At 43.8% G+C, this 27,862-nt stretch overlaps 1 protein-coding gene across 1 annotated transcript in view; it reads left to right on the top strand.

Moving 5' to 3' along the window:
- The first annotated feature begins 771 nt into the window (after positions 1-771).
- The window catches only part of ALDH18A1 (aldehyde dehydrogenase 18 family member A1), a 31,730-nt gene continuing 4,639 nt past the window's right edge, over positions 772-27,862 (top strand). Inside the window, exons 1-13 of the mRNA XM_007471596.1 lie at positions 772-986; positions 5,390-5,539; positions 5,628-5,732; positions 9,694-9,852; positions 10,269-10,359; positions 14,170-14,294; positions 15,275-15,419; positions 16,073-16,146; positions 17,340-17,433; positions 19,927-20,147; positions 22,890-23,027; positions 25,450-25,645; positions 25,749-25,870. Of these exons, the coding sequence (XP_007471658.1) occupies positions 5,420-5,539; positions 5,628-5,732; positions 9,694-9,852; positions 10,269-10,359; positions 14,170-14,294; positions 15,275-15,419; positions 16,073-16,146; positions 17,340-17,433; positions 19,927-20,147; positions 22,890-23,027; positions 25,450-25,645; positions 25,749-25,870 (1,590 nt within the window). The 5' untranslated portion in view covers positions 772-986; positions 5,390-5,419. The remainder of the gene's footprint in view (positions 987-5,389; positions 5,540-5,627; positions 5,733-9,693; positions 9,853-10,268; positions 10,360-14,169; positions 14,295-15,274; positions 15,420-16,072; positions 16,147-17,339; positions 17,434-19,926; positions 20,148-22,889; positions 23,028-25,449; positions 25,646-25,748; positions 25,871-27,862) is intronic.

The raw sequence follows: 27,862 nt of genomic DNA, 5'->3' as shown, positions 1-27,862 counted from the left end.
TTTCCTATGCATTTAGACATGTATGTGAAACTAACATATGAGCATTTTCCTATGTTATTGAAAATTCTAAAAGTATTTAAATCTTTCTGCCCTTTCTTGGACGTTTACTCTGCTTCTATTTTTCCTGTTATAAATAATACTGATGAATAGCCTGCTGATAAATCTCTTTGTCTCCATCTCTGATATGTTCTTTAGAATAAATTTCTGAACATGGAATTGCTGGATCAAAGTTGTGAACATTTTTAAGGCTTTTGATATATTTTGCCAACATGTCTTCAGGGAGAAATGTTTCGTTTAAATTCTTGACCAGGGCTTCCCTGGTGGACCAGTGGTTGAGAGTCTGCCTGCCGATGCAGGGGACACGGGCTCGTGACCCGGTCCGGGAAGATCCCACATGCTGCGGAGCGGCTGGGCCCGTGAGCCATGGCCGCTGAGTCTGAGTGTCCGGAGCCTGTGCTCTGCAACGGGAGAGGCCACAGCAGTGAGAGGCCCGCGTATCGCAAAAAAAAAAAAAAAAAAAAAAAAATTCTTGACCAGCAGTGCTTGAGTGTACCTGTCACCTGTGTACTGGGTACAGACTCCACACAATACTAGAATAAAACATGCTACATCGGTGTGTCTTTTGATACTGGTTTTACTTAGTTAAGAATGATAAAGCTATTTTTTGGCGGCCAAACTGGTTACTATTTTGCATGCATATTTTCAATGAGAAATTATATTGTGTATTTCTATCCTTTTTTTCTTGCATTTGACTTTGTTCGGGGGCTGCAGGTCGTGTCCAGCCTTCAGCCATCAGACATGTTCGTTCCTGGAGCAACATCCCCTTTATCACGGTACCCCTCAGTCGTGCGCATGGCAAGTCTTTTGCCCACCGCAGTGAGCTGAAGCATGCCAAGAGAATCGTGGTGAAACTCGGAAGTGCCGTGGTGACCCGAGGGGATGAATGTGGCCTGGCACTGGGGCGCCTGGCATCTATTGTTGAGCAGGTAATTGCCAAGATGGAAAATTCAACTGAACTAAAACAAAATCTGCTTTTTAAGCTGTCATTTCAGGTTTCTCAGCTCGTAAAAGTAATTCTGATTTGAGAACAATAGATTTCAAACCAGTCTGAAAACTCTGTTTCCTGATGAAGGTGCCACTGGGAGACAGCATCCCAGGGCAAGCAGAGGGGGTGTCAAGGAGTGGAGTTGATTTCATGCAGTTCATCCCTCAAGCTTCTTAGTGAGAACTAGCTGTGTATGTCAGTGATTCTTAATCCTGGCTGCACATTAGAATCGCCTGAGAGGCCTGGAGGTGCCTGGGCTTCACAGTCAACCATTTAATAAGTATCTCTGGGATGGGGCTCAAGCATCTGTGTTTTTTGTTGTTGTTGTTGTTGTTGTTGTTTTGCAGTACGCGGGCCTCTCACTGTCATGGCCTCTCCTGCTGTGGAGCACAGGCTCCGGACGCGCAGGCTCAGCAGCCATGGCTCACGGGCCCAGCCGCTCCGCGGCATGTGAGATCTTCCCGGACCAGGGCACGAACCCGTGTCCCCTGCATCAGCAGGCGGACTCTCAACCACTGCACCACCAGGGAAGCCCAGCATCTGTGTTTTTAAAGTTCCCCAGGTGATTGATATGTTGTCAGGGTTGAGTACCCAGATGGACTTGTGTGAATATTGAGCTTTTTTTTTTTTCCTGTTTTGCTGGGCTTTATCTTTTCTAGTTAGCCTAGAAATCTTGAAATAAGTATGAGCTATCATTGCAAAGATTTCCCAAGTTCAGATTATAGTGAAAGGACTTACCAGACTCCACAGAGAATACCCATATAAGGCTTTCATTTAAAGGCAAAGGGATACAAGGCCACAGAGGGAGTGTAAGCAAGCATTGAGGGTCTGAGAGACATCCTATGCACAAGCCCATCCCCCACCCCCTAGGGTCTTTTATTTGCACAGAGACCACACTCTGTCTCCAGACTGAATCACCAAAAGATCTGTGCAAGGAATCTTGGCTTTGGAAGGCCTCACAGCAGTTTTCAGTGGGAACTTTATGCCCCACTGGCCATGGAGTCAAACCAGGCTGACCACTGATAGTTTATCAGTAAAGAAACTGACCTTCGGGGTCATCATGGGAGTTTTGGACTTTATCACATCGCAAATCCCACTACCTTTATCTTTTCCAAGAGCAGGGATCAGCAAATTTTTTCTGTAAAAGGCCAGATACTAAATATGTTAGTCTCTGTAGGCTGTACAGTTTCTGTCTCAGCTACCATTGTAGCACAAAAGCAACCTTAGACAATACATAAATGAACAAGCATGGCTGTGTTCTGATAAAATTTTGTATTCAAAAACAGGCACAGGTCAGATTTGACCTGCAGGCCATAGTTTGCCAATCCCTGACCAAGAGTCAAAAAAACCCAAACATCCAAGTATCCTGGAGATAAAGCTAGAGCTTTTCCATTCTAGCTGTAATTCAGCTCTATCTTCCATAGCCGTATTTTCAGTTTTAAAAAACAATTTTGGAGCTTCCCTGGTGGCGCAGTGGTTGAGAGTCCGCCTGCCGATGCAGGGGATATGGGTTCGTGCCCCGGTCCGGCGGCTGGGCCCGTGAGCCATGGCCGCTGAGCCTGCACGTCCAGAGCCAGCGAGAGGCCCGCGTACCACAAAAAAAAAAAAAAAAAAAAAATTTTTGCTGGAGTTGGTATTAGAAAACTACTAACCTGAAACTTGATGGAATTTTCTTCATATATTTTCTGTGCTAAGCAATTATTATCAAATCTGCCTTTCAGATTGAGTCCCTCAGATCAATGCAGTGTAACAAATATTTATCAAAGGGCTACATTGTGAGGGCCATAACAGACCTCTAACGGTTGTCTCTGCCCTTGGGGAGCCAGACTGGGACTCCCAAAATAATTAGGTGATTGTTCAAGACAGATAATATCCAAATGAGAGGGCACAAATGACAGTGACTGACAGGTCCAGAGGTGGGAAGGTCAAATGAGAGTGTGGTCATTCTTGGCACTTCCTAGGAGAGCTGAGACTCAGGGTGGGCCTTTGTGACTGATAGGATTTGCACCAGCAGAGGGGAAATGTTCCATGCTGCTAAGTGCACATTGTGAATGGTGCCCCTGGAATTTTGTAGCCTGACGGTTCTGGGGACGGGGAGGCTCTACAAGTAGTTTCCAGGTGGGAGACAAAGGCAGGAATGAGTATGGCATGCTGATGGGCCAGAGAGGAGGTGAGAGGAGTGGTGGTGATCTCATCAGGGAGAATGTGTATAATTCCATTAGGCAGGGCTTTGAAACCAGGTAGAGGACTTGGGGTTCAGTCTAGGAGGAAGATTGAAGATTTTGAGCAAAGGAGAAACTTGATGAAGACAGTGGGGAGAACCTGGTAATGGTTGCTTAGGTTGCCAGCTCTCCTTCTGGGGACACCCCTGGACCTTAAGGAACAGTTTTCTAGATCAGTGCAGTACTAACATATGGAGTCAACTGTCTTGTCCAAGGCATCTGATCATGTTAGATGGACTCAGGAGCTGACTTAAAGAGGCTTCCATTGGTCAAAGATGGGAATATCTGAACATCAATAATTACTGCACTGAATTTAAACACATGAAATATGTTTAAGTCTATGAATCACAATTATAGTTAAAAAAAATTCATTGTTCATCTTGAAGGATTCTAGAGAACCTACTCATTTTGGAAACTGGTAAATAAAGGGAAAAAGACACATATCTGTGCTGCCTTTCATATACAAACCATACCTCAAGGTAGCCAAATATTTAATGAAGGAAAGTTTCCCTTTATGGAATTTTCCCAGCCTGTAAATAAAGAAGAAATGCACAAATTAGAATGTCAGCATTTTATAGCCCCTAATGAATTAATAGGTCTTGGTGATGATGATCAACAGTAACTAACATCACAAAAAGAAAGACAGTCAGGCCTTATGTATCCCCTTGATGGACACCATGACCTGTAAAGAATTCTTGACAAAAAAAATCAAGCCTGCATACCTAACCGCAGTTTGCAAGGAATAGAATACTATACCACAGAGACAGAAGCAGGAAAGTCAAGGCTGAGAAACCCTAAAGGACAAATAACCCAGTTTCTTTAACAAATTACAAGGGAAAAATTATAGAGAGGAACCTATGGATTAAAAGTAAATTAGGAGACACTTCAACTAATTGTAATGTGTGGGCTTAATTTTCATCTTAATTTTAGCAAGCTGAAAAAATTGGGGAAATGTGAACACTGACCAGATATTTGATATTAGGAAATTATTGAAATATTTTAGATAATAATGGTTTTGTGGATGTGTGCATATACCCTCTGTTTTAGCAATTGCTTTCTGAAATATTTACAAATGAAATAATGTGTCTGGAGCCTGGGATTTGTATTAAAATAATGGTGGAGGGACTTTCCTGGTGATCCAATGGCTAAGACTGTGCACTCCCAATGCAGGGAGCCCAGGTTCAGTGCCTGGTCAGGAAACTGGATCCCACGTGCCACAACTAAAAGTTCACATGCCTCAAGTAAAGATCCCACGTGCTGCAACTAAGACCCGGTGCAGCCAAATGAATACATATTTATAGTATTTTTTTAAAATAAATAATTAAAATAAAATAATGGTGGAGCTATAAAAGGAATATTGGAGAGTGAGAAATTGGCCATGAGAGGTGGTTGTTGAAGCTGGGTGATGAGTACATAGGGTTTTGTAGTTCGATTCTTACCACTTTGGTTAAGTATAAAATTTTCTATGATGATAAGTTATTTTTTTTAGATCATGGTTTATCATAGCTGTCTCCGAGTTCCTGAGCTAGGTTATAGGTTCAAGCATCAGGAGGAATGGACAGGCTAGGAATATTGAATCTTTGATTCTTTCATGTGGGCCCGTCCTAGGTGGGAAACAAAGTAACCAAAACTGGTTCTAGGCAGACACAATGGAACAGCACTGTCCCTGGTCTAGCCAGAGGCAACGCATGAGAATCAGACATGCCCCAGAAACAGCTTTGTCTCCCCAGGTCACGCCTTAGAATTTGAGAAGCCATCTGCTAAGTTTATGTTGCAATTCCTGGCTCCAGACTTGTATTCTGGGCTTTATTTCCTGAAACAACTGGATCTTCCGCATTATAGACTCCTCCACATATCTTCAAGTCCTGTGGTTGCCAAACCTACCTGCACACACCGGAATCTCCTTATTAAAAACTTCTCATTTCTATCTGCCATCTACTTATCAGATTCGAGGAAGCATGTAGGACTCTGTATTTTTACCAAACAACCTGGGTGATACTTGCAGAGCCAGTCTGTAAACCGGCGTTTGGGATCCACTCATTAGTCCACCCTACCTGAATCTCTTGTGATGAGAGGAAAGAGATATTACAAGGACTTGTGCCTTTTCCTTCCTCAATGTCAGGTGTCAGTACTGCAGAATCAAGGCCGAGAGATGATGCTGGTGACTAGTGGAGCTGTAGCCTTTGGCAAGCAACGCTTGCGCCATGAGATCCTTCTGTCTCAGAGCGTGCGGCAGGCCCTACACTCGGGGCAGAACCAGCTGAAGGAGATGGTAAGTGCGGCTTCCCCACCCCCTATAACAGGGTCCTCAGGCCCCCTTCCCTCGCCCCAGCCACACCTTGTCTGTTGGCATGTTACAGGCAATTCCAGTCTTAGAAGCCCGAGCCTGTGCAGCCGCCGGACAGAGTGGGCTGATGGCCTTGTATGAAGCCATGTTTACCCAGTACAGCATCTGCGCTGCCCAGGTGAGAGGCTGACCTCCACAAGGGGGGTGTGGGACCTGTGAGGGTGATTCCCATGGAGCAAGGTGATATGAGCAGGGCTCTGGAGCCAGACTGCCAGGATACAGTCTCAGCTTCACCACTTGCTAGTTGGGAGATCTGGAGAAAGTTGTTAAGTCTAACCTTTTTGTGCCTCAGTTTCCTCATCTGAAAAATGAGGATGTCATCAATGCCTACTGCAAAGAGTTTTTGGAAGGGCTCAGTGAGAAAATATATGAAAAGCATTTAATATGTCTGTTAAATAGTTCTTTCTCAGTAAGTGTTAGCTCTTGTTATTATACAGATAACTCTTAGGACTACTACAAGTACTGATACTTCTGGAGATAGGTTAGATATCTTTATTTCATTGGCTTCTTTGACTTCAGCTGGCTTGTTTCTCTCTGCACCTGGTTGCCTTATATAATAGATACCTACTAAGTGTTGAAGGGAATTGCTGGTGGTTGGTTGTTTTTTGTTTTTTTAATTATTTACCTTTTTTTTTTTTTTTTTGGCTGTGTTGGGTCTATGTTGCGGCGCACGGGCTTCTCATTGAGGTGGCTTCCCTTGTTGCAGAACACGGGCTCTAGGCTCACGGGCTTCAGTAGTTGTGGCTCACGGGCTCTAGAGCACAGGCTCAGCTCAGTAGTGGCGCACGGGCTTAGTTGCTCTGCAGCATGTGGGGTGTTCCTGGACCAGGGCTCGAACCTGTGTCCCCTGCATTGGCAGGTGGATTCTTAACCACTGCACCACCAGGGAAGCCCGGTTGGTTGGTTTTTAATTCATTTAGCAAATATTTATTGAGCACCATGTGTACCAAGGAGTCTGTTAGACATTGGGGATACTGCCGTGAACAAATCAGCCATGTTCTAGTCCTCATGGAACTTAAAAATTTTTAGTGGTTTCCCCCCTGAATGTGCTAGAACTTTCTTCTACATTATTTCTTTTTTACCTAAATTTCCAGAATTTTTTCAGTTGTGTTTTGTTTTGTTTTGTTTTTGTTTTTTCGGTACGTGGGCATCTCACTGTTTGGCCTCTCCCGTTGCGGAGCACAGGCTCCGGACGTGCAGGCCCAGTGGCCATGGCCCACGGGCCCAGCCGCTCCGCGGCATGTGGGATCCTCCCAGACCGGGGCACGAACCCGCATCCCCTGCATCGTCAGGCAGACTCTCAACCACTGGGCCACCAGGGAAGCCCCTTCAGTTGTGTTTTTAATCAGCTATACAACTACACACTAAATAGAAACTTCTAAATATCACAAAACAACTGAAAAAACCTTACTCCCCAAGTTACTTTCAAGTTTGCTGCCTCTGATCCTATCATTTACACAGATGTTATTATACACAGATGATGTTATGTATACATCCTTTCAGGTTTGCCTCTTGCATTTCCTATCACTTTTTCTGTTCTCTATCATTTTTAAAAATTTTTTTTTTTTATTTTTGGCTGTGTTGGGTCTTTGTTGCTGCCTGTGCACAGGCTTTCTCTAGTTGTGGCGAGCAGGGGCTGCTCTTTGTTGCGGTGCGCGGGCTTCTCATTGTGGTGGCTTCTCTTGTTGCAGAGCACGGGCTCTAGGCACGCGGGCTCAGTAGCTGTGGCTCACGGGCTCTAGAGTGCAGGCTCTGTAGTTGTGGCGCACGGGCTTAGTTGCTCCGCGGCATGTGAGATCTTCCCGGACCAGGGCTCGAACCCGTGTCCCCTGCATTGGCAGGCGGATTCTTAACTGCTGCGCCACCAGGGAAGTCCCTCTCCGTCATTTTTAAGTTGTTATCCGCAGTGACGGTCTGGTATTATACCAGAGTGTCCTTGAGTAAGGGAGCTGAAACAGAAAGGCATGGACTTGGACCCTTTTGTTTGTGGCTGGGACCCCACTCTCTGTAATCTTAGATTTTTTTTTTCGGTTACATAAATGCAATGGAAATCTCAATTTTTGTCTCCTTTTATTATCAGCTCTTTTTTCCTCCGTGGTGCAACAACAATTTTAGTCTTTATTTTTTTTTAAAGTGCATGGAGCCAGGTGAGGAAACTTAGATCCAGGAGCTATGCTTTTGTTTTGTTTTGTTTTTTCCCAGGTATGATACTCTTGAGGTTTTTTGTTCGTTTGTTTGTTTTAGTGAAAGTATCATTAAAAATACTGTACATTAGCCGTTGTTTTTATTAATATTGATGTAAAAGAGCTCTGTGCCCTCCAGTTTCCAGCAAGCCTTCATCCAGGGGCCCCTTCACTCCCACACCTTTGCCTTCCCCATGATCTGATCTGTAAGAAATCTGTACCCTTTGCACCTTATCCTGTGGTTCCTTGTTTTCTTTAGTAATCTTGTTTTGAAGACCATTATCAGGGGCTTTTGAAAATCTCCCATAAATTGTTTGTCAGATTAAAGACTTAAACAAGGACAACAGCTATTTTTCATTCATAGAAATGAAACTTATTTGCATCCTAACAGATTGCCCTTCACCAAGCACATACTTTTCTCTCTGGTCACCTGTCTCCCATGTCTTGTTTGTTAAGCTGTTGGAGCCACAGGTGTTTTCACTGGACCTTTATACCTCCGGCTTGCCTCTCCTACACACACGTGTTTGCTTTTATTGTTTGACCTTCCACCACCAGTACCAGGATCTATATATTCACCTCTGTCCCAGGCCTTTTTCCTACAGGGCTAAACTTTTCTGAAAAGACATTCATGATCTAACCCGTTCCATCTTCCCCAAATCATCAACATTTTTATTCTCCATCCCAACAGCTAGTACAGGGTCTGGCATTTCAGAGGTACTCAATAACTTTTTTATCAAATGAGTGAGTAAATTATTTCCCTTGGTGATGTTATCATTTTGTCTTCTTCGCCCACATTTTCCGTATTATTAAGGCTGCTGTCATCTTCTCAGTTACCATAGCCAGACCCTAGTTCAGGGCTTAACCATTCCCGCTTGGACTGTTTCAGTACCTTCCAAGAATTCTTGGCCATCCGCCTCCAGCCTTTTCCTACTTCAGCGCTGCCCTACATCACAAGAACCCTGTTCCGTGAACGTTGCAGGGATTTCACTGAAACATTTATTCCTGAGCTTCGGAGTTTGTTACCATTTTGTTTCTTGCTGTCACCCCCCTTTATCTTTCTCTCCTGCTAAACATTGCCTAATACCCTGGTTCAGGCCGGGGAGTGGAGCTGTTAACCGGCCCCCACACCTGGCTCTCCACTCTGCCTTTGAGCAGCTTGTGTGCATCCCGTCCCCTGAACGAAGTTTTGTCAGCCCTTCTTTCAGTTTGTGACTAAAGACTCACCTCCCTAAACCTCTCAGACTCATCCCACTTGACCGTGTCTTTGCTGACTCTGGCAGTGGTCCGCCACAGAGCAAAAACAGGAACATGGCCCTATTCCCTGTGGTTTAATACATTTTCCAGGCAGAGTAACCATTCATTCATTCACTCACCACATGTTTCAGCACCTACTATGTATGGCCAGACTTTGAATCAGATGCTGGGATACAAAGATATTTTAGAAATTTATGGCAGTCATTACTCCCTCCAGTATCCCTCTAAAGTAGATACATTCATTTTCTTAATTTTGTAAATGGACGAGATTTCATAGCTCTCTGAGGATTAAAGTACTTTTGCAAAAGTCTTAAGCATCCTAAAATAAATCTTCCAGGTGATTCTAACTTTTTTCCAATCTCCAAAAGAATTGGATAAGTCTCCAAAGATGTGTGTTCCATTCTGAACTGTACGGGATCCAAGGAACCTAAAGTCTAACTTCTGTACTCTTAGCATCCTTTGGATGCTGTTCCTCGGAAGTTCATCATTTTCCTGTCTCCTGCATTTTTCAATCTCTTTAACCCTTTTATTTTTATTTATTTTTTTAACATCTTTTTTGGAGTATAATTGCTTTACAGTGGTGTGCTAGTTTCTGCTTTATAACAAAGTGAATCAGCTATACATATACATATATCCCCATAGATTTTGGTGACCAATTTGGATTTCCACGATGAGCAGAAGCGCCGGAACCTCAATGGGACACTTCATGAGCTCCTCCGAATGAACATCGTCCCCATTGTCAACACAAACGATGCTGTTGTGCCCCCAGCAGAACCCAATAGTGATCTCCAGGGGGTAAATGTGGGTAAAGTATTACCGAGGGTTGAGAATGCTGTAGACACTAATGCCATGCTATGCTGCATGTACTAACACCGGACGTTGGGCATAAACAAGATGGAGAGATGGGGAGAGAAGCTGGCATCCTGGAGCAGTGGCTGCAAGCTTTTCTGAAGACAGGGGGTTTCGTTCCACTGGGTGAGGCACAATAGTGATTTAAGGTGGTGCTGTGAGCATGGCTTGTGTATGTCAGCGGATAGAAGGGTGCATATTTGGAAAGGGGGTTGCCAGCAGGCATGGTGTTTTGCAAACTGAAAGGCCTGTGAGAGCTGTCATGCACATACTCAGGGTTGTTAATTTTTCCTGCCAGAGCCTAGCTGAGTACTTCCGTGAACTTCTTTTTGAACTGCAAAGCTCACGACTTTTTCCCTGCATTTTAGGTTATTAGTGTTAAAGATAACGATAGCCTGGCTGCCCGTCTGGCTGTGGAAATGAAGACTGACCTCTTAATTGTTCTTTCAGATGTAGAAGGTACAAAGTAATGCCTTTTCTTTTTATCCAGTCTTTGTTTTAAATACTATATGTGTGAGCATGTGAGTTCCCCTCTTTGTTTGAGTGCTTCTGATCTTTTTAACTATGGACCATTATTTTCTGAGCCATATGGTCCGAAAAGGGTTTTATGATTCAAAAGAAGGTGGGGGTGGTCTGGGAGATGAAGTTTGAATGCGGAAATGTTGTTACTTCCAGGCACTTTAATTTTTTTTTATAACCACTTTATGGAGATACAATTCACGTAACATATAATTCACCTATTTAAAATTTATATTTCAGTGATTTTTAGTATATTCATACAGTTGTTCAATCCTCACCACAATTTAGAACATTTTTTATCACCCCATCAAGAAACCCATACCCATTAGCAATCATTCCTCACTTCCCCTGAAACTCTCCAGCCCTTGGCAACCTCTAATCTACCTTCTGTCTCTGTTGATTTGCTTGTTCTAGACATTTTATATAAATGTGATCATACAGTATGTGAGCCTTTGTGATTGGCTTTTTTCACTTAACGTTTTCAAGGTTTATTGATATTATAGCACATATTAGTACTTCATTTATTTTTATTGCCAAATAATATTCCACTATATAGATATACGACGTTTTATTTACCTACTCATCAGCTGATAGACATTTAAGCTATTGTGACTAATGCTTCTTTGAACATTTGTGCACAAGTTTTGGTGTGAAGATGCTCTTTATTTTACTTAGGAGTAGAAGTGCTGGATCATATGTTTAGCCTTTTGAAGAAATACCAGCCTGGTTTCCAAAGCAACTGCACCTTTCTACATTTTCCCAGCAGTGTATGAGGGTTCTAGTTTCTCCACATCCTCACCAACACTTCCCTCTTGGTATCTGCCTTTTTGATTGTAGCCATCCTCATGGGTGTGAAGTGATACCTCATTGGGGTCTTGATCACTTTTAGTTTTAATGTAAATCACAAGACACATTATTTTAAATCGGAGCCACTGCAGAAAATCCAGGCTGTGTGGCCACTGTGTTCTTCTGTGTTACTCTTTTCCTCTGTGCTTTCGCCTTCTTTGTGGAGGGGCCCCTCTTGGCTCCAACTTGGCTCTCCATTCACTCTTCTCACTTTCTTAAGCTGTTCCCGTTTTACATTTTGACCCATAGATATGGTAGATGTGTCTAAAATAGGCCAAACCTACAGGATCCCAAAAGTCCCTCCCCCATTACATTCCCAGGAAGTCAGAAAAACCTATTTAGTTCCCTGCCCACACCCATGGCAGGTTAATATGGCAGGACTTGTTCCCCAGTTTACGCTTCAGCAGCATAAGTGAAGGGCAGGGGGCTGCCTGGTGGAGGCAGGGGCAGGTACCAGTGCTGTGATCTGTCTCCTGCACACGTGGAGGGTCAGAGATATCATACTTACAGATCAGTATCTTTACCTGTATGAAGTCTTGGTACCATATTTATTCACTATAAATTTGAAGTCTCAGGATAGGAACAACTAAGCTGGGGTAAGAGCAAGCCACTCTGGAGAACAAGGCATTTTGGTTAGTCACAAGGTTTTTTTTCAACTTCTGATGTGTACAAATACTGTGCTAGGTGCTTTATAAATGTCAATTTATTCACCCTTGTAGCAACCCTGCAAAGTGGGTAGGTTAGCCTATTATTCAGATGAAGAAATTAAAAATTGAGTTCACATTAGTTAAATGGTTTATTCAAAGTCACATAGCTAGTACTTGGCAGAGGCTGGTTTCGAATCTAAATCTTTTCAGTTTAAAAGTCTACACTCTTCTCTCCTATATTGCCTAGCAAGGCAAAGGATATGAGTTTGAGAGATCAATATATAAAATCCAACTTGAACTAGACTCTAGTGAACCTTAGTTTTAATGCAGCCTCAAACACCAAAACTGGTCATTGGCAGGCTTGTGCTTTTCACTCTGATTAGTTATCCACTGAATATTGATTTTTAGAACAATATCTGAATCTTAAATATGCTCTTGGTGGGTTTGAGAGCTGCTATAAAGAGGAGGAGGAGGCAGAATATCAGAATGCTAGGAACTCCTAGGCATCTCTGGGGGTTTGCCTTAGAATTGTCCAGTACTACTCATGATCTCATAGCATAGTGCCTTCTGAGATGAACCCAGCAGAAGACCCTGGGAACTGTGGGGTGCTGGGTTGAGGCGGATAGGGGTTGTGAGAGGTTATTTCTCTCTCCCTGTAATTGCTGCTCGTGGTTTGCACTACTTTGTTGTGCACTGGACACTAATGTCCTCACTGCTCTGATTCACTTACTCTCCTAGAGAGGATGCACATAGCACGGTTGTGTTAAAGATTTGGAATAGGGCTTCCCTGGTGGCGCAGTGGTTAAGAATCCGCCTGCCAATGCAGGGGACACGGGTTCGAGCCCTGGCCTAGGAACACCCCACATGCCACAGAGCAGCTAAGCCCATGTGCCACAACTACTGAGCCTGAGCTCTAGAGCCCATAAGCCACAACTACTGAGCCCATGTGCCACAACTACTGAAACCTGCGCACCTAGAGCCCGTGCTCCACAACAAGAGAAGCCACGACAATGAGAAGCCCGTGCACTGCAACAAAGAGTAGCCCCCGCTGTCCGCAACTAGAGAAACCTCGTGCACAGCGACGAAGACCCAACACAGCCAAAAATTAATTGATTAATTAATTTTTTTTTTTTTTTTGCGGTACACGGCCCTCTCACTGTTGTGGCCTCTCCCGTTGCGGAGCACAGGCTCCGGACGCACAGGCTCAGCGGCCATGGCTTACGGGCCCAGCCGCCCTGCAGCATGTGGGAACTTCCCGGACCGGGGCACAAACCCGCGTCCCCTGCATCGGCAGGCGGACTCTCAACCACTGCGCCACCAGGGAAGCCCTAATTAATTAATTTTTAAAAAATGATTTGGAACAGTGGAGCACAGGGGTATACTTTAGCACAGGAAAAGCAGTAATTTAAAAACCAAAAACATCACTGCCTAAAATGTCCTTCAGCCAGTTCCTGACTACTAGCAGTTCCTCCCTGTCTGTGTCTCCCTTAGACCTTGACATGACTCCATTTTCTCAGGCCCTCTTTTCCCCTTCTAAGGCTCAGACACATTTCTTTTCTGAAGTGAAATTGTGAAGATTTTTAATCTCAGATGGTATGCATGTAACATTTTGTGTACCTCTTATTTTATGTCACGCTACTCAGTTATAAAGAGGACACAGGCTTTGTGGTGACAAATCCAGACTGAAAGCCAAGAGTCATGCGCTCTTCTGCTGACTCAGCCTAACCTTCAGAAAGGCTTACCCATAATGTGGGGAGTATAATGTGACTGTTTCAAAAGGTACTGTGAGAGTTAATGAGAACCTGTTTCATATGTCGTGCCCTTGGAAAGAGTCACATTAAACAGTATACAGCTGTTGCACTGTTTGTGCAAAAGCCACTCATCTTTTTCAGTTGCATCCTTAAGGTTCAGCATCATAGTAGAAATGGCAAAGGTGAGGATAGCTTCCCTGTAAACTGTGGGCAGGGCCAGTAAATTCTGTGCCAGGGATATGGCTGTGCTCTGATGCTGGCAAACATTCATTTATCAGGCAAAGTTATAAAAGTATGTAAGGTGCGTCCTCCCGGAGCTGGTTTTCAGTGTGAGTAGACTCCACGAATCCCTTGACCTCTTTTCTTGTTCGAGCTGGTGGAATAGCAGAATTTATCTGGATGAGTTGAGTACAGAGTAGTTATGGTTGGCAGGTCCCTGTGGAGGTCTGTCTTGGGGGTTGCTCACTTCTGCTAAACAGCATTACCAACTCTTGTCCACTTTTTAGGCCTCTTTGACAACCCCCCAGGGTCAGATGATGCAAAGCTCATTGATATATTTTATCCCGGTGATCAGCAGTCCGTGACATTTGGAACCAAGTCCAGAGTGGGAATGGGTGGCATGGAAGCCAAGGTAAGAATCTGGTGCCTTTATTGCCTGTAACAATTTAAAAACCAAACTGTATTTTATCCTTCTTACTTTTGTAATTGAGGGCTGATGCACATACACACTTAAAGATACACATATCTAAATACAGGTTTAATGCATATCGTGTACCTATATTTAGTCATGTCTTTCTATGTATTTTTATTAATATATTAAGCGTGTGTTCATATTATAACCTCCTCAAGGGCAGGGTCTATATTTTTTCATAATTCATAAATCCTCTAAGTATTAATATTAGAGCTCAAATATTTTTTTTTCTTTTTTTTTTTTTTTGCTGGCCTCTCCCTGTTGTGGCCTCTCCCGTTGTGGGGCACAGGCTCGGACGCGCAGGCTCAGCGGCCATGGCTCACGGGCCCGGCCGCCCTGCAGCATGTGGGATCTTCCCGGACCGGGGCACAAACCCGCGTCCCCTGCATCGGCAGACGGACTCTCAACCACTGCGCCCCCAGGGAAGCCCCAGAGCTCAAATATTTCTTGATGAAACCTTTTAAAAGTTCTTCTCTCCCATTAATTGTTCTAAGAAGTTATACCCTTTAGGTACAGAATCATATGTAGCAATGGCAGAGAGGAGGACAAGAACCCCAGGTACAAAAGCCCAAGAGTACTCATGATCAGATTCCAGGCAAGCAGCAAGCTGGACACTGCAAGCTGGCACAATAAGTCAAATGTAGAAGTTATGCATCCCAGTACTAGAGAGTCTTAGAGAACACGCTGAGCACAAGGGGCAGATTGGTTTATCTTTAGACAACACATGCCAGGGTTGGGTTGGGAAGGGTGCACGGGCTGAGCGTGTCTTGAGAGCTTCTGAGCTGTGCAGAACCTTCCTACAGATAATTAAATTGCTCAATATCACGTTGTATTTTCTATGTTTTTGCATGTTTAAAGAGCAGGGCCCTAGACCCTGCAAAGGTCTGAATCTCATCCATGGATCTAACTTTTCCCGTTAGGTGAAAGCAGCCCTCTGGGCTTTGCAAGGTGGTACTTCTGTGGTCATTGCCAATGGGACCCACCCGAAGGTGTCTGGGCATGTCATCACAGACATTGTGGAGGGAAAGAAAGTTGGCACCTTCTTTTCCGAAGTAAAGCCTGCAGGTAAGTAGTTCTTCATGGTCTGTGGATGATTGCTAGTAACTCCATGGCCTAGATGGGGCTGAAGACTGAGCTCTCCCTCTGGGAGGGGAGCTTACACGTGCTAACATTATGAAATGTGGTATAGTTTCGAACACTGCTTGCAAAATTGGATTCTACTTTGGTTTTGTAAAACTTATCTAACCTGCCTAACTAGGCCTCCTGTTCTCACTAACATCCCTAAGTGAAAGAATATAAGCGTCCATTTTCTCAGGAAACATTTGCTAGGCCCATGCTGGATGCCAGATACTAATGAACACTAGAGATACAAAGATGCATAAGAAATAGTATGTGCTTCAGGTGTTCACAAAGATAGCACTGCCATATAATCTACATTCAGAACTGCAAACACATTAGAAAATGTAAGCCAAAGTGGAATTGAGAAGAGCTCTAGAAGACATAAATCATATTGTCTGCCCCCAAAATGCAGACAGGTTCTTGTGTTTCTGCCTGAGTTAATCTGGTATGCTCTTCTGCCAGTTTATTGGTCAGAGTGATCTCTGGATGTGAAAAAAGCACGCCAAGACCCTGAGCGTGTGCTCTGTGCCTGCAAGGAGCCCGTGCATGTCTGGGATAGTGAGGGGGCAGTGAGCTGATGTTTGCAAATGTTCTTGCAGGCCCGACCGTGGAGCAGCAGGGAGAAATGGCTCGATCAGGCGGAAGGATGTTGGCCACTTTGGAACCTGAGCAGGTAATAACCCTAGCTGATAGTTTTGTTAGTTTTCAGGGTGAGTCATAACTGTGAGGTTTAGTGCACAGTCAAGCCTGCTGTTTCCCCCTTTATTCCTCGAGTCCCGTAGAGTTAGATCTGAGTTACAACTCTGATTCAGATTTGTTCTGCCTTTTTTCTTTTTCTAAATTTCATTTTCCCTTCTGTCTTTTATAGGCTTGAAGCCTAAGGTAGCTTTGCATCACTATGATGTTTTGATCAAAAGCATCATGAAACTCATGAGACCAGAGAGGCTCCCAAATCCTGCCACATACTGAGCAGGGAAATGTAGGAAAGTAACTTTTCCCACCTCATCCAAATCACCAAGATTACCTAGAAGATGGAAGTTCAGAGCCTGCTCCGTGTCATAGCCCTGCGCTGTCCACAGTGACTCAGTCAGTTGAATTAGCAGACAGGATGAAGTGTGAGAAGGTCGGGTGGAAGCAGGGTGCTGGCTTCCCAAGGGTTGTGGTGTTAGGGCTGGATTTGAAAGTGATGTATATAGGTTTCTTCTGGGGAGTACTTTGGCCTGAGAAGGGAGAAGAAAATTTAAAATAACTACAAGTAGGAAAAGGAAAGCCCAGGAGAACCCTAGCTTCTCTATTAAATCACTTCTTTTACTCCTTTAGTAATCACTACTCTGATTTGCCATGTTTCCTTATCTAGGTGGGTAAGGATTGGGGTCTCCTCCAGCATCCAGGACTGGGTTTTTCCCCTTTGACTGAATTCATTTAATAAATAATTGTCGAAAAAGAAGAACTAGATGCAAAAACTTACCTGGGAAATCAGCTTTGCAGCTGGTGGTATTAAATAGGTGAGATGTGTATGTCATGCTGTTTCAAAGTGCTGGGCCTGTCTCATGGGCAAACTGAATAATTCATCATACCCTCTCCCCCACCACAAGGCTGTGGTTTGCTAATCATCGTGATCAAGAGTGGTAAAAGAGGAAGAAAAGTGAGAAGAAATGGGGAGGTTAGTAGTGAGAGAGGAAGGAAAAATGAGGAGAGCAGTGGTGGGAAACGAATGAGTGAAGTAAGGAGGTTTCAGTCGTTGACGGCTGGGATTTAGGAGCAAGGCCTGGCACACTCAGAAGAGTAGGCTTAAAAGTGTGGTGTGCGTTCTTTATGGGGTAACATGTTTGCTTATTTGTTTTAATGTTTTACCTTTTTTCCTAGAGAGCAGAGATTATCCATCATCTGGCTGATCTGTTGACGGACCAGCGAGATGAGATCCTGTTAGCCAACAAAAAAGACTTGGAGGAGGCAGAAGGTAAAGACCAGGCAACTTAGTTATAGAGAGATTTATTTGGGGTTTTATTCTTTGTTTTACTAATACTTCTTATATCATAGTCTGCCTAAAGTCAAGATGGTTATGGAAGAAATTACATACTGTATACATCATTTTTATTGAGGGATGGTGGCTGGTCTTCATTGGGAGTTTTCAAAGTACACGTGCTACCTCCACCCCTTTTCTCAGATATTCCATATAACACCTACCCACCCCCCACCCACTGAGGGGCTTTTTCCTTCCATTCCCCACAGTCACAAGCCATGGCTACTGTGGCAATTTCAAGACAAAAAAGAAAAAGATTGAGGACCTCCCTATTTTAGACATTAAAGCTAATTGCAGCTAACATTTACTGAGGCCTTTCTGTGTTTCTGGGCATTATGCTAAGGGATTAACAGGCAGGATCTGATTCTCTCTTCAGAACATGGTACCTATAAGATACCTACTATTTATTATCCCTATTTTACAGAGGAGAATACTAAAGCGGAGAGAAGTTGTTACATGCCTAAAACCATACAGCCAGTGGCAGATCTGGGAACGAAACCCAGATGGACAGTGCATATAAAATAGTTGTGGAAATAGTTTGTGCAGCCTGTGTTGAAAGATAGCTTATCTCCTAGTTCCTTAACCAGTGTGTAGTCTGCCATCCAGAAATGCCCTTGAGGTGCTAATGGTAGCGTAAGTGAGATGGCTGAACTCGCATTGAAGACAGCTAAATATATGGAGTCAGGTAGGCCCTCATCTTTCTCTCCTTTTCTTAATTCTCTGTCTTTTCCACCCTAAAATAATGGGGGTTGATTTTACGGGGTTTTAAATTTCCTTTTCTTTTGAATAAATGTGCCTCAAATTGAACATCCAAATTAGTGGTGTTCCCTTTAAAGAAACCTTGCAGGGCTCATCAACATTATTTTCATTCCTTAAAACATTTTTGAGCCATTACTTTGGAACTTGCTTTAGACTTTACATCTGGTCTTTTGAATTTTTGCAGTATTGGAAAGCCATAAAAAATTTAAATAAATGGAAGAAATCTTTATTACTATTATTGTCATCTTATCCAATTCTTTAAGTTAAAAGAATTAAGACCCACAGGGGTTAAAGCTGCTGCTCAAGGTCACACACCTAGTTGTTGGTAGAACTCTGACTTCTGATCCCAGTTATCTCTCTCTGGAAATCCGCAAAGACACACATGGCTTAAGAACAAAGTCTCAGGTATACACAAGCATGGTAATCACCTTTGAGTCCGTGAGCGCATTTCAGGAAATTTATCCCTGAGAAAAGATTGCAAGAGGAAAAAATAGCTCTGTATATGAAGTTTCTCAGAGCAGGATTATTTATACCGTTGAAAACTGGAAACAACCTGAGTGTACAGTCAACATAGGTACAGTCATGTACATTGAACTGTATCAACTTAATGGAATATTTAGTAGTAATTAAAATAATTTTGGCAACATGGAAAACGTACGTGCATTGAGGTGAAAAACTAGAGTATAATATTTAATATGCACTACAATTAAAACGATTTTTAGCACATGGGGAGAAAGGAAGAAAATTAATTAAATTGATGTAATTGGTTGATAAAATTATGGTTTCATTTTTTTTCTTAATATAAGGTTGGCTGGCTCCTCCCCTCCAAAGTAGAAGTCTTTTTATAATTTTGTCTTGGTGGTTGTGACTATAAAAAAGAAGGGGAAATTTTTCATAATATCATTCAACATTAACCACAGTAATGATTTGTGATATGTGATTCCATATGGTTTTCCTGAGTACGTGTGTGTTTGTGTGTGTGGAGAGAGAGATGATCACACTGTGCATGCTGTTATATGCAAATTTAAAGAAAATTCTGTATATGAACTTATCATAATTCTATTTAAGTTTTTATTTCAAAAGAAAACATCTTTATTACTTCTGCTTATAAAAATAATTCATTCATTATAAAAAATTAAAATAACGCAGAAAGATAGGCAGAGATCATCACTGTTCTTGATGCTTTCCGACATCTCTCTGCACATGTATATGCAATGTGTGATAACTAGGGTGATGTCATACATGCTGTTTTATAGTTTGCCTTTTTCACAAACTACATCCTGGACAGCTTTCCATATCAGTAAATATAGACATTTATTTATAGTAACTGCATTGTACCCCATTGGCTGAATCCATAGGTAGAATCCAGTTTTCCACTATAATAAAAATGCTGAGATAAGTATCCTCACTACATGCAGGTTTGCTGATACAAATGACAAATTTCTGGAACTGAAATTGCTGACACCAAGGGTGTGGGTGTCCACACCTTTACATGATGATGTATACTGCCCAACTGCCCCTCCCAGAAAAGCTGTGTAAATGATATGTCCTTGTCTCCCTGAGACCCCCTGAGTTCCATGTCTGTTCCTAACACAGTGCCATGTGTTCAGTAAAACAGCCATAGCCCACCCAGGTCTACTGCTTCATCATGTGCTCTTCACACCTCTTCAGGGAGACTCGCAGCTCCTCTGCTGAAACGTTTGAGCCTTTCCACGTCTAAATTGAACAGCCTGGCTATCGGTCTGCGGCAGATCGCAGCCTCCTCACAGGACAGCGTGGGGCGGGTTTTGCGCCGGACCCGAATTGCCAAAGACTTGGAGCTCGAACAAGTGACTGTCCCAATTGGAGTTCTACTGGTCATCTTTGAATCTCGCCCTGACTGTCTACCCCAGGTATGTGACTAATGCCTGCCATTAGGGTAGGGAATTGGAGGAAGAGCTTCTTTTCAGGACTCAGATAAATCTCCTGAAGATATCTTTTTTTCCTTTCCTTTCCTCCCTCCCTTCCTTTCTTCCATCCCCCAGAGGTGATTTTTGAGACTTTATTCTCAGGTTGCGCTTAAGGCAATTTATGTTTTTGATTTTTCTGGTAATTCTAAAAAAGGTAATTCATATGTCCATTTTACAGTTGAAGAAACTGAAGCTTATAGAAGTTAATTTTCCTGTGACATTTGTAAGGATGGAGCTGGGCCTCGAGCCCAGATGAATCTCCCATGCCATGACACGGGAGTACATTTCCAAAAAACTTAGGACTTCCCTGGTGGTCCAGTGGTTAAGACTCTGTGCTTCCACTGCAGAGTGTGCGGGTTCAGTCCCTGCTCAGGGAACTAAGAACCCACATGCCGTGCAGTGCGGCCAAAAACAAAAACTTAGCTCACTAGAGCACTTTGTTCCCTGACCACAGAGTCCCTGCTAACCTACTGCAGGCTCATTCATCTAATAGCTGGTTTTGCCCATGTGAAAAAGACCCATTTATTATCAGTGTCACAGATGGCTTCCTGTAGGTACATCTCTTAGGAAGAAGAACTTTCAGCAGTTAATGGAAACTAGCGTGTGACCCCCTTTAAGAAATCTGACAAATCACAGGCTAATTGAGGCAAAACCATGTGGCAGAGGTTTTGCCAAGTGGCCATGCTCTGAAGTATAAGGTGGTATTAGAGGGTGGTCTTGCTCATTGCCCTAAATTCTCTCCCAGAAATCTGGAACCACTTCCCCACTGGAGTGTCCAGTAGGATGATACCAGCTTTTTCTTTGCACTAGCCCCAAAGTCTCACAGAGAGATTCTATTTAAAAACAAACAAAAGGGACTTCCCTGGTGACACAGTGGTTAAGAATCCGCCTGCCAGTGCAGGGGACACGGGTTGAATCCCTGGTCTGGGAAGATCCCACATGCCGCAGAGCAAGTAAGCCTGGGTGCCACAACTACTGAGCCTGCGCTCTAGAGCCACAAGCCACAACTACTGGGCCCACATGCCACAACTACTGAAGCCCACGTGCCTAGAGCTCAGGCTCTGCAACAAGAGAAGCCACTGCAATGAGAAACGTGCACACCGCACGAAGAGTAGCCCCCGCTTGCTGAAGCTAGAGAAAGCCAGTGGGCAGCAGTGAAGACCCAGGAAAGAAAGAGAGAGAGAGAGAGAGAACGAAGGAAGGAAGGGAAGAAGGGAGGGAGGGAGGGAGGAAGGAAGGAAGAAAAATAAATAAAAAATAAAAAAATAAAAAATAAAAAAATAAATAATATATAAATAAATAAAGAATAAATAATAAAATTTTAAAAATAAATAAATAAATAAAAATAAATAAAAATAAAAATAAATAAATTTAAATAAATTTAAATAAATAAATTAATAATAAATTAAAATAAAAAATAAATAAAAATAAAAAAATAAATTAAAAAAATTTTTTAAAAAAAACAGTACCTTTTTACGCTAGGGCATAGGTGACCATGGGAGTCCCACATGCTCTGTGGAGGCTATTCCCTGACATGACCTAAAACCAGCTGGTCCACCAAGGGACTCCCATACCATTGGGCTTTGTCCTCAGCCCCTTTCTGGCTGTATATCTGTCTCACAGAGAGCCCCCAGAGATAACTGCAGAACTCCCATCAGCTGGTAGAAGTGGGTCCTAAGTCTCTCTGTAGGCCGTGTTCATGAAGTTTTCTCTGCTACCTTTTATCCATACTAGCGAATACTTCATGAGGGAAAGGTTTCCTCTTCACCCAGTTACAGCTGAGGTTCCTCACATGGCATCACAGAATCCATGCATCCTAAAAGTTATATGTAGAATGCTGTGTGTTTGTGCATTTATCTGGGAAAAGTTTACATAATTTTTGTAAGGGGTTCATGAGCAACAAAAACAAAAAGGGATTAAGAACCATTAATCTGGAGATTAACGTGTTCAAGCAAGTTTTTTAAAGTTTCTTTTGATACATTACGAAAACGGGAAGATTTTCATTCATCCTGAGAGCATTCAGAAAGTTCAGCTTCAGGCCTTGGATGATCAGGTGAGTGTCATTAGCTCTCGGCTCTAAGAGGGTAACTAACCCCCTTCCTGGATGGCCTGCTGCTTCCTCCCAGCAGTCTCTGCCGTAGCTGTCCAGGGGCTGGCAGCTCTAGTCCTCTCCAGGGTCTCAGCACCAGCCATTAGAGCTCTCGAACAATGACAGGGCCAGGGTAGGATGTGGCCAGAGATGCCGCCCCGCCTGAGTCAGGTGGAACAACACCTGAGTCAAGAGGCCGCTGAGCACCTGTCCTCCACCGTGGCCAGAGTCGGGTGTGCTCATGTGACCCTGGGCACTTGACTCAGGTTACAGTGTAATGGTGCTAAGGAAGCTGTACAGTAGAGTTCCTAAGATCCGGGGCTTTGGCTCTGGAGTCAAGGCCCCCAGCTCTGCCGCTTATAAGCTGTGTGACCTTGGGGAGTCACTAACTTCTCTGTGCTTCAGTGTCCTTATATGTAAAGCAGAGGATAAAACAGGTACTTAATTCACTGGAATGTTGTGAAGATTAAACGTGGTTGGCCTTACAAAGTGATTGACAGTGGTTGGCACCGGAATTGTGCTCGGCGAGTGCTAATGTTACCATTACTTTTACTGCTTTTTCCCTTTGGTTCATTGCTCTCCTCTTTGATCTGCAGGTGGCAGCCTTGGCTATCGCAAGTGGTAATGGCTTGTTACTCAAAGGAGGGAAGGAGGCCTCACACAGCAACCGGATTCTTCACCTCCTGACCCAGGAGGCCCTCTCAATCCATGGAATCAAGGAGGCCGTACAGCTGGTAGGTCCCTGGGAATGAGCCAGGTCAGACCCAGAAGGGCCAGGTCAGGTCTTTGGGTGTTTGAAGCAAAGCTTTGGCCACATAAGGCCGAGCCAGTACAGACAGGTTTGATTGGAGGAGCAGCAGGTCCAGTGTGCTGGTGACATCAGACAGTGGCAGGGCTGCCTAGACCCAGATGGGTCTTGAGTGGCTCAGGAAGGTCCCTCTCATACAGCTGTGTCCTGGTACCACTGATTTACAAGAATGCCTGTTAGCCCTTCATTCTTAAGGTCACAGGCGGCAGGAATACCAGACCCAGACTATGAGTGAGGCCTGGGTTCTGCTCACTGGTAGTGATTTAGGCCAAGTCAGACAGATACATTTTATGAAGGTTTGTCAGAAACCGTCATGCAGCTTGTAAGTATGAGGTCATGCTGTTAGCACTGTTATTAGTATGGTCATCATTTTAACCGTTGTGTCACTCTCCTCAACTGTCCAGTGGAGGTTTTGAAATACTAGGTAGTTTTATTGAGTACGTACTGTGGGCAAGGCACTTTCATTCCATTATCTCATTTAATCCTCACAAACAACCTTGTGAGAAAAATTATTAGGTCCATTTTATAGATGGAAGAAAAATAGGCTCATTGGTAAAATAGCTTAGCCAGAATCACCCAGAATTTAGATTTGGACTTAGGTTGACTCCAGATCCTTCTCTTTTTCCCTTGAGGCCCACTCACTCCAGCATTCCAGGATTCCGTTGGCCTCGTTACGCGCTCCCTGACAAGAAACTGGGTTTTCTTACAGCAACATAGTGGGTAGAAAGAGCACAGGCTGTAGGGGCTCCAGTCCCGGCTGCTCCATTTTACCCTAGTTTAATTCGACAGATTTCCTCCTCTCCTCCTCCTTATTGCTGTATAACATACGTAAAGTACCCTCATCACATGTGAGCAGCTCTGTAATTGTGTCCGCTTATATACACGCATATAACCACCCCCCGCATCAAGATACAGACTGTTTCCAGTACCCCGTAGTCTCCCTTGTGCCCTTCCCCATCAGTAGGCTCCAGCCCACCACCAGGAAACCACTCTCTTCTTACTTTCTTCACGTTCAATTTCTTTTGCCTATTCTTGAACTTCATATAAGTGAAATAATACAAAATGCACTCTTTCACCTGTATTTCTTTTGTTCAGGTATTTCTTTCTCATGTCCGTGAGGCTCATCCTCATTGTTGCATCTAGCAGTACTTTCCCCTTTTTTATTGCTGTGTGGTATTCCATTTATATGCACGTACTACAGCTTATCCTTTCTTCTGTCGATGAACATTTGTGTTGTTTCTGGTTTGGTGCAATGCAGATTAAAGTTGCCATGAACCTTCTTGTACATGTGTGTATATTTGTACTTCTCTTGTGAGTAACATGTCCATATGGGGGAAAATTAAAAATCAAGAGGAAGGAAAAAGTGCCCGTAATCTCAGAGTTCTAACACAAGCACTTTAGTCACTCCAGCCAGCATCCCAGGGTAGAGGTTGTCAGCAGAAGTTGTGGAGAACCGTGACTCCCTAGCAAGACCAACATGTCATTAGGCTGTGATTAGAGAGCCAGCGGAGCAGCCACTTCCTTTTGTGATCTTCATAGCCTGGCATACTCTGTACCTCCTCGACCTTCCAGAGATAGCACGTTGTACCTCTTCTAGCATCTTAAAAGTGTCTGTCCTGTGTTATGGCTAGTCATAGGGTAGTCCTGTCTTCCCTATCAGACTCTGAGTTCTTTGAGGGCAGGGACCCTGTCTTGCATGTTTTGTAATGCAGAGCACAGGACCTAATGTGTAGAGTTTGATAAGCATTTGCTGGACAACTTTCAATTCCCATGATCAGGAACTTAATCTTGTTTTATTTTGTTTTTAATATTTTTTTTTTTTTTTTTTTTTTTTTTTTTTTTTTTTGGCTGTGTCGCGTCTTAGTTGTGGCACATGGGATCTATGTTGAGACATGCGGGATCTTTTCATTATGGCGTGCGGTCTGCTCGGGTTTCTCTCTAGTTGCGGCACGCGGGCTTCTGTCTAGTTGTGGCGTGCAGGTTTTCTCTCTGTAGTTGTGGCACGTGGGCTCCAGGGCACTTGAGCTCTGTAGTTTGCGGCACACAGGCTCTCTTGTTGAGGTGCATGAGCTCAATAGTTGGGGCACACAGGCTTAGTTGCCTCGCAGCATGTGGGATCTTAGTTCCCTGACCAGGGATCGAACCCACATCCCCTGCATTGGAAGGCAGATTCTTTACCACTGGACCACCAGGGATGTTCCTTAATCTTGTTTTTGGAATAAGTTTTCAGAGCATCAGACTTAGTTCTCAGGAGATACAGACATTTATCTGTGAAAGGGATGCTGCTACTTCCATATTTTGTGTGATCAGAAGATGTCATCTTTATCTTTTATTCTCTGCCTTTTCAGGTGAATACCAGAGAAGAAGTGGAAGATCTTTGCCGCCTAGACAAAATGATAGATCTAATCATTCCACGCGGCTCCTCTCAGCTGGTCAGAAACATCCAGAAAGCTGCTAAGGGCATTCCAGTGATGGGGCACAGTGAAGGCATCTGCCACATGTACGTGGACTCAGAGGCCAGTGTCGACAAGGTCACCAGACTAGGTGAGCTCAATGGTGTCCCGTTTTATGCGGGCAAAATATTTGTCATGTCCTCAGTGGCTCCGGATCATGTTAACAGAAACAATTTTTTGTCCTCCTCTTTCAGTTAGAGACTCTAAATGTGAATATCCAGCCGCCTGTAATGCTTTAGAGACTCTGTTAATCCACCGAGATCTGCTGAGAACACCATTATTTGACCAGATCATTGACATGCTGAGAGTGGAACAGGTAGGACAAGTCCATCACTTCCTGTCTTCCCTCCCGAGATTTAGAAGCCTGTGGGGATCAGACTGGGAGCAGCTGCCATACCATTTAAGGAAATGTGAGAAGCAATATTTTTGAGCATCTGCCATATACAAAGTTCTGTGCTGAGTACACAGTGAGTAAGACATGCCTTTGCCTCTGACAGTCTAGTGGATGGAAGAAACCCATACACAAATAGCTTCATTCCAAAGTAGTGTGTGTTCAGTGTTAAGAGGGTTCAAAGATAAAGCAGGTCACATGGCAGCCCACTGAATGGACTCTTTCCTGCCACCTCTTATTCAGGCGGCATACAGTTTATGTTTCTGAACACACATTCTTGTTTGGATTTGATTTGAAAAGATTGTGCAGAAATGTTGTCAAACCAAAAACTTATATATAGCTGCTCCTCCACAGATGTCTTCAATTACCAATATTAATGTGCTTATTAATACAGTGATATTTGGGAGTGAGCAGTTTGTATAATGTCCTCTCTGGATTATTTTCTTACCATGTCATTAACATTATAAACCACCAGTGCCAGTAAGTTTTGAGTATAAATGTATGCTCCATCCTAAATTCCTGATTGCAAGAAAGATAGATGTTCTCCAGGTGAAACTGGACAACCTTAAATTTTCTGTCAGGATGCATTTTAAGCTTTAATATTTGATGTTAGAATTATGTAAACTAGCACAGCAGTAGAGAAAGTGACTGCTGGTCTTTGTTGCTTTGACCCTGAGCATGTGTCTCTTCCCTTCCATCCTTTTGCTGAAAAGGAAGACTTCAGTCAGCTTATAAATGTGGCATGGTCCCAGTTTGGAAAATGAAAATAAATGTACCCCACAAATTATAAGGGAGTTAGATCACATGATCACTTTTGTTTGGGGCCTGACCTTCCACTGGTGGCCTGTTTGAGTGCTGACGTGTGCCAGGCACCACACTGGCCTGGGCTGGACAGGAGGAAAGCTCTCCTGTATCCAGGAATAAAGCCCCCAGTTCTGATTCAGGCAAACCCACAATATCCTCAGTCATCCTCAGCATTGCCTTGAAATTCCTCAAGTCAGAATGAGCCAGTATGTGTTCTTGAGCACCTTGTAGTGCAGGAAGTACACCAGAGGACGACTTGCACACGGGTGGGGTTCCAGCCCCTGGGGAACATGGTTGGACTCCAGGCCGGGAGGAAGTGTGGTCCCAGATAGGAAACCATTCAAGGCCTTGGGAGCAACGAGGACATGACAAATGTGGCTTGTTGTGACTTGAGGCAAGTCAAGAGCTTGGCCCTAAAGAATCATGGCGTGAACGCTGCCCTGGGAAGGTCTCGGAGAACAAGGCCTGAGTGGGATCACACTGTGACCGGGGTCCCCAGTGACCGGCCTCAGCATCCTTAAATTCCTCCAGCCAGAAGCAGGATTAGCCCCAGAATCTGGACCTGAGCTGAACCTGGAAATGGGGCCAGACTGACAAAGTCAGAAATCTAACGACTAACCACGGTTTGAAGTGGTTTCCAACCAAGTAACTGTTTTCCTCTAAAGCACGCCTAGGACTTCTCCAGGGCAGAGGGAGTAGAAGTGTGTTTGTGGCATCTCCCTCTTTCCGTCTGAGTCCAATGCCTAAGTCCCACATGCTGGGAATGGGATTTTTCTAGTCACGTGTTCGTTTTAGTAAAATGCCAGCAGTCAAGGGCTTATGTCAATAGCCCATTAAATGCCTTGCGCATTCTTCACATTCAGAGGCTTCCTGCTTAAATCCCTGCTCCAGTTTTACTGGGGGCCCGTTGCTGACAGGTGGCTGTCAGCGTTTCCCAAAGCAGAGCATCCTGGAGGGTGGAAGGCTGCCTCTAAAAGGAAGCAGGGACTAGTTTAGTTTCCAGGCCACAGGAGCCCTGGACTCATCATCTTCAGGCTCATCTTGCTGTTGGATCCCAGAGGAAGGAGTGTGCACTTGCCTCTTTCTGCTGTGTTTATGTCGTTGCCCCGGACT

This window comes from Lipotes vexillifer, unplaced genomic scaffold (genome assembly GCF_000442215.2).
Source record: "Lipotes vexillifer unplaced genomic scaffold, Lipotes_vexillifer_v1.1 scaffold325, whole genome shotgun sequence".
In the NCBI taxonomy this organism is placed as follows: Eukaryota; Metazoa; Chordata; class Mammalia; order Artiodactyla; family Lipotidae; genus Lipotes; species Lipotes vexillifer.
Note: the sequence above shows the minus strand (reverse complement) of the source record. Positions and strands in the feature narration are given on the sequence as shown.